Source organism: Jaculus jaculus, chromosome 22 (assembly GCF_020740685.1).
Source record: "Jaculus jaculus isolate mJacJac1 chromosome 22, mJacJac1.mat.Y.cur, whole genome shotgun sequence".
Lineage (NCBI taxonomy): Eukaryota > Metazoa > Chordata > Mammalia > Rodentia > Dipodidae > Jaculus > Jaculus jaculus.
Genome location: NC_059123.1, coordinates 2,155,378 through 2,162,500, shown reverse-complemented (window position 1 = coordinate 2,162,500; position 7,123 = coordinate 2,155,378). Strand labels below are relative to the sequence as shown.

The window sequence follows — 7,123 nt, the reverse complement described above, 5'->3', positions numbered from 1 at the left end:
TGGATGTGAGGCAATCACGTCTACACGAAAATGTCTATCAAATTAGCTCACAGAAAAATCAAATACTTCTGTGCTGGTATGTGCAAATTTGGGGATCTTGTGTATTCCCGTCTTTCTGCATTGTGGTCCAGATGTGGGGTGTCCCCTATAGTCTCAGGTGTTTGTGTTTCAAAGAGCTTCCTGCTTAGTCCCCAGCTGGCGGAGTCCGCGAGGTGGAGCCTCCATGGCGGAGGTGTGTTGCTGGGTGCGGGCCTTGGAGTTGGTGACGTGTGTTCAGAGCTGGCCTGTGCCTGTGTGGAGGTGTGTCCACGTGGAGGATGTGCGGTGATGTGAGCCAGCTTCTTCTGCCACAATGGAGCTGGCCCTCAAAGAGCCTGGAATAGGCCTTTTCCTCCCATAAGCTGCTTCTGGCCAGGTGCCTTGCTCCAGCAGTGAGAACGTAACTGCCATGATCAGTAGGCAGGTTTCTGCAGGAATTTGGCTCCACTGTCTTGTTTTTGATGGGCAGGATTGAGACTGTCTCATGGCCCGGGGTTCTGCTTGCTGACGGAACCTATGCAGTGTTAAGTTTGTCATTAACTATTAGGGCCAAAGGTTAAAACAAAGCCTTCCTGGCTTGTGGCATCTGAAGCTGAAGGGACAGACTTATTAAGGGCAGTGATTGAAGCACTTGGACAGTTTACTAGACAAAATGCTCTATTTGCATAGTTTTACTAGATACCCTTAGAAGGATCCTTCCTTCTCTGTGCTCTGCCCCCTCCCCTGTGTAATGTCTGACTGGAAATGACTTGTCTGTGAGACTGACTGAGAAAGATGGTGAGGACTCTGTCACCATGTCTACAGAGACTGGAGCGTCCCATGAAGCAGGAACCATGTTGTGAACATTCATGAAATGGGAAAGGCTTCCCTTTGCCATTGTCACGCATGGATGGCACCTGATTTTATTTTATTTTTGTAAGCATTATGGTCATTTAGCAATAAACCAAGCCTGTGGCAACTGCCAAATAGGGCCTGTGATTCTAGCACTAGAGAGGCCGAGACAGCAGGGTTCCTGTGAGTTGGAATCCAAGTGGGCATTGTGAGATCCAGGCCAGCTGGGCTAGAATGAGACCCTGACTCTAAAACAAGCAAGTGCTAACGTAAATCAGCTGTCAGATGTGGGGCCAGGGAGGAGCCAAGATTCGTTGTTAAGTTGTGTTTCTTCTGTCTGAAAGGTGCATGAGTGCTGGGCTGATCTTGTTGTTTGTCCAGCCTTGGCATCACAGCAGATACACTGCACTGTGCTCTCCCGTGAGCCATGACGTCTCTCCCTTCTTCAGACGAGGACACGTTCCTCAGGGTTGTGGCCATGGTGTCTATGATGTCTCTCCTTACTTCAGATGAGGACACGTTCCTCAGGGTTGTGGCCGTGGTGTCTCTCCTTACTTCAGATGAGGACATGTTCCTCAGAGTCTTGGCCATGGTGTCTCTCCTTACTTCAGATGAGGACACGTTCCTCAGGGTCGTGGCCATTGTGTCTCTCCTTCAGACGAGGACACGTTCCTCAGGGTCATGGACGTGGTGTCTCTCCTTACTTCAAACGAGGACACGTTCTTCAGGGGTCATGGCTGTGGTGTCTCTCCTTACTTCAGATGAGGACACGTTCCTCAGGGTCGTGGCCATGGTGTCTCTCCTTCAGATGAGGACACGTTCCTCAGGGTCATGGACGTGGTGTCTCTCCTTACTTCAAACGAGGACACGTTCCTCAGGGGTCATGGCCGTGGTGTCTCTCCTTACTTCAGATGAGGACACATTCCTCAGGGTCGTGGCCGTGGTGTCTCTTCTTACTTCAGATGAGGACACGTTCCTCAGGGTCATGGCCATGGTGTCTCTCCTTACTTCAGATGAGGACACATTCCTCAGGGTCGTGGCCATGGTGTCTCTCCTTCAGACGAGGACACGTTCCTCAGGGTCATGGACGTGGTGTCTCTCCTTACTTCAAACAAGGACACGTTCTTCAGGGGTCATGGCTGTGGTGTCTCTCCTTACTTCAGATGAGGACACGTTCCTCAGGGTCGTGGCCGTGGTGTCTCTCCTTACTTCAGACGAGGACACGTTCCTCAGGGGTCGTGGCCGTGGTGTCTCTCCTTACTTCAGATGAGGACACCTTCCTCAGGATCATGGCTGTGGTGTCTCTCCTTACTTCAGATGAGGACACGTTCCTCAGGGTTGTGGCCGGTGGTGTCTCTCCTTACTTCAGACGAGGACACGTTCCTCAGGGTCATGGACGTGGTGTCTCTCCTTACTTCAAACGAGGACACGTTCTTCAGGGGTCATGGCTGTGGTGTCTCTCCTTACTTCAGATGAGGACACGTTCCTCAGGGTCGTGGCCATGGTGTCTCTCCTTCAGATGAGGACACGTTCCTCAGGGTCATGGACGTGGTGTCTCTCCTTACTTCAAACGAGGACACGTTCCTCAGGGGTCATGGCCGTGGTGTCTCTCCTTACTTCAGATGAGGACACATTCCTCAGGGTCGTGGCCGTGGTGTCTCTTCTTACTTCAGATGAGGACACGTTCCTCAGGGTCATGGCCATGGTGTCTCTCCTTACTTCAGATGAGGACACATTCCTCAGGGTCGTGGCCATGGTGTCTCTCCTTCAGATGAGGACACGTTCCTCAGGGTCATGGACGTGGTGTCTCTCCTTACTTCAAACGAGGACACGTTCTTCAGGGGTCATGGCTGTGGTGTCTCTCCTTACTTCAGATGAGGACACGTTCCTCAGGGTCGTGGCCGTGGTGTCTCTCCTTACTTCAGACGAGGACACGTTCCTCAGGGGTCGTGGCCGTGGTGTCTCTCCTTACTTCAGATGAGGACACCTTCCTCAGGATCATGGCCATGGTGTCTCTCCTTACTTCAGATGAGGACACGTTCCTCAGGGTTGTGGCCGGTGGTGTCTCTCCTTACTTCAGACGAGGACACGTTCCTCAGGGTCGTGGCCGTGGTGTCTCTCCTTACTTCAGATGAGGACACGTTCCTCAGGGGTCTTGGCCATGGTGTCTCTCCTTACTTCAGATGAGGACATGTTCCTCAGGGTTGTGGCCGTGGTGTCTCTCCTTACTTCAGATGAGGACACGTTCCTCAGGGGTCTTGGCCATGGTGTCTCTCCTTACTTCAGATGAGGACATGTTCCTCTGTCCTTACTTTAGGCAAGACCTTTTCCTGAGTCACTTCATATTATCCTTTGAGATTTGACATTTTGAAAAAAAGCTGTCATTATGTTTAACCCTGATTTTGAGTATGTTAAATATATGTTGTAAATTTTTGGCTCTCGGTTGTTGAAATAAAAGTGTCAAGTCATCTGCGACACCTCAGTTATTCCTGGCACATTGCAGTGGGGCTGTGTCTGTATGTTTGAAGTGAGCGAGCAGAGGAAGACCCGCGGAGCTGTGGGATGCTTCCATAGAACAGCATTTGGGGTGCTGGAAGGGTCTTCACAACAGTGTCACAATACACCCTCCATTCAGCGTATAGAAAAACATGCCCCAGCATGTTTGTGGATTTGCTTGCCTAGTCAAATCAGAGAAAAAGAACATCCATTGTAGTATCATCCGTTCATGCATTGACTTCCATGTCTGTGTCGGTTCAAGACAAGCTTCTGACTGATGTTTGAATTTGAATTTATTCATGTTGGTGTTAAATACTGTTGTGTTTTGGTAGGGGTTGCCATTTCTTTCTTCTCAAATATATTTTGTTTTTGAATTTATTTGAATTCTCTCTTTGTTTAATCATCATATTAAGCCAACATTACACATCAGTGGGGCATTATTTGAGATTTGTATTTTCAGTATCAAGTCAAACATTATCTTCACTTATAACTTGCACATATTTCTTCCATGTATAAATTGCTTATTTATTTCACTGATTGTTTTCTCTGCTGTGCTTGTGCCATAATGTTGTAGCATCATCAGGACCAAAGCCAAGAGTGCTTTTCCTTAAATTTTCTTCTAAGACTTTGCTGATCCCACATTTCAGTCTTTATAGAAAGTTAAGTTTTATAAGTGGCATAAAAGAGGGATTCACTTTCATTCTTCTGAACGTGATGACGTGGTTTCCCCCAGTCCTTTTTAGTAAAGACGCTGTCCTTTGCCTAATCTGAGGTCTTGGTGTGCTTGTCAAATATTAGTTGATAATACACCTGCGCAGTAGTTTTTGGACTTTATTCTTTTCCATCATCTGTTTTTCTGTTTGAATGCTAACACTAGACTGTATTGGTTACTATGGCTTCATAACATAGTTGCAAATCCATGAATGTGGTCTTTCTACCTCTGTCCCCTTTTTCTTAAGATTGCTCTTGTTGTTTGATTCCATTAGAATTTTATGGTTGCTTTTTCTACTTCTATGAAAAATGCCATACAGTTTAGGCAGGCGCTGCATTGAATCTGCAGACTGCTTTGGGCCCGGTGGACGATTTTTTTTTTTTTATTTGAGAGTGACAGACACAGAATAAAAGACAGATAGAGGGAGAGAGAGAATGGGCACGCCAGGGCTTCCAGCCTCTGCAAACGAACTCCAGACGCGTGCACCCCCTTGTGCATCTGGCTAACGTGGGACCTGGGGAACCGAGCCTCGAACCGGGGTCCTTAGGCTTCACAGGCAAGCGCTTAACCGCTAAGCCATCTCTCCAGCCCCCGGTGGACATTTTAACAGAATCAGATCTTCCACTCTGTACAGAGGCTGTCTTTCCACTTACCCACATGGTCCTCAAGGTCTTCATCAGTGTTTCAAACATTTCGGTGTTCAGACCTTTCACCTCCTGAAATTGATTCCTAAGCCTCTTGTTATTGTCAGTGCTATTTCAGATAAGACTGTCTTCATGATTGCTTTTATATTAAAAAAAATTTTTTTTTTTGAGGTAGGGTCTCACTCTAGCCCAGGCAGACCTGGAATTCACTATGTATTCTCAGGCTGGCCTTGAACTCAAAGCAATCCTCCTACCTCAGCCTCCCGAGTGCTGGGATTAAATGGGATTAAAGGTGAAAGCCACCACACCTGGCCATTATTTTATTTTGTAAAATATTTTTATTTATTATTTTGCAAGGAGAGAGAAAGAGAGAGAAAGAGAGAGAGAGAGAGAGAGAGAGAGAGAGAGAGGGAGGGAGGGAGGAGAGATTTACTTCTGCCACTGCATACACTACTCTGTGCATCTGGCTTTATGTGTGTTCTGGGGAGCTGAACCTGGGCCTTTAGGCTTGGCAGGCAAGTGCTTAAACTGCTGAGCCATTTCTCTAGCCCTGGTTTATTTGATAGTTCACTGTTAGTATATGAAAGTGCAATTGTGTGTGTGTGTGTGTGTGTGCGTGCGTGTGTGTGCGTGCATACACAGGGATTTGAACACAGGGCTTCACGCATACTAGGCAAATGCTATGCCACTGAGCTATATTTTCAGCCCCTTTTTAATTTATTTCGAGATAAAATCTTACTAAGTTGCCGATGCTGTCCTAGAGCCTGTGATACTCCTCTCTCGGCCTTGTATAATTACATGCAGGCACCACTGGGCCCAGATACAGTACACACATACACACACACACACACACACACACACACACACACACACACATTGATTTTTGTGTCCTGCGATTTTCCTGGGTTTACAGTTCTGACAGTATATGTTGGCATGTTCAGGGCTTTTGGTGCATAAGGCCACCTTCTGCAGAGGCACATTTTACCCATCACTTCCACTCAGGGAGCCTTTCCATTTCTCCTCCTTGCCTAATGGCTCTTGCACAGGGGCTGGCCCAGAGGGAGGTGTTCGCAGAAACCGCTCCTGCCTGCTGAGTGCCTCATTGTGCACAGAGCCTGAGGTTTCCTCACCAGGCATTTTGACTTAGGTACTGTGGGACTTAGTTTTAACTCACTCATCTCTGAAGAGGTAGAAAATAACTTAAAATTGTAATGAAACATATATTGATAGCGTACTCACACATAAAAAGATATTTTACTTAAGACAAGTACTCTGCCAGTTCTTTACAGCAAGGAGTTTGGGGAAATTCTCCCCGAGTTATCCAGAGACATAGTGCAATCTGGCCTGTGGTGGTGGTGCTGAAACCGAGTGAGTCAGTGGGGAGCAGTGAGAGAAAGGAGGTGCGGAAAGAGCACGTGGCGGCAGTAAGTTGCATGGGCAGGGAGATGTCCCTCAGGCCCGAGGGGCGAGGAGAGAGCTTTGCTGAGTGCAAACACTGTTACTGGGTAGCTGATGGTGGTTCATTGGTTGGACCCATCTTCAATCCCAATTAGTTGAGATCCAGTCTCATGTGTTACTAGAGTTCATATCATAATATTTTGTTTCAGATTTTAATCCATATAATCATCAAAGAGGTTGATTCCTAAGTCATAATCAATGAAATAACCAGTGGCTTTACTATACAAGATATAGTGCTCTGGTAAAATACACTAGTGTTTTCTCTTTTCTTACTCTCTGTGTTGCTTTTTTTTCTTAAATATTTGTGGAAAAATCACCTGTTGCTGGCAATGGTGATTTAGAGAGAACCTGTATTTGTTTTTATTTTTATTTATTTGAGGGAGAGCAGAGAGAGAGGGGTGGGGCAGACACAGGAAGATAGACGGGGCTTCTCTAGCCACTGCAAACAAACTATAGATGCATGTTCCACCTTGTGTATCTGGCTTACATGGGTCCTGGGGAATTGAACCTGGGTCCTTTCACTTTGCAGGCATGAACCTTAACCACTAACTCATCTCTTCAGCCCCAGAACCTTTATTTGTTAAAAAAAAAAAAGAAAGAAAGAAAGAAAGAAAGAAAGAAAGAAAGAAAGAAAGAAAGAAAGAAAAGAAAAAAAGTTTTCTCTGAGTCATCCTTTAAGATGTATGGGTGCTGTGCTTCAGTTAGCCAGTCATGGAAACAAAAATTAAGAGTTTTGTTACTTTGGAACAAACCTGAGGAATAAACCATGGATTCCATTTTCTTTCTTTCAGGAAAAACATAAACAGGAATTGGAAGACATGAGGAAAGCTGGTCATGAGGCCCTTAGCATCATTGTGGATGAATACAAGGTTTGTGCCTAGAAGTTACATTTCTCAGCCTTGGGGCTTTGTCACGTGGGCATGAGAAAACACACATGTAGATG

At 46.4% G+C, this 7,123-nt stretch overlaps 1 protein-coding gene across 2 annotated transcripts in view; it reads left to right on the top strand.

Moving 5' to 3' along the window:
• The window catches only part of Ccdc91 (coiled-coil domain containing 91), a 179,268-nt gene that overhangs the window by 92,291 nt on the left and 79,854 nt on the right, over window positions 1-7,123 (top strand). For both annotated transcript variants that reach the window (XM_045139555.1, XM_045139554.1), the window contains one exon: window positions 6,972-7,049. In XM_045139555.1, the coding sequence (XP_044995490.1) occupies window positions 6,972-7,049 (78 nt within the window). The remainder of the gene's footprint in view (window positions 1-6,971; window positions 7,050-7,123) is intronic.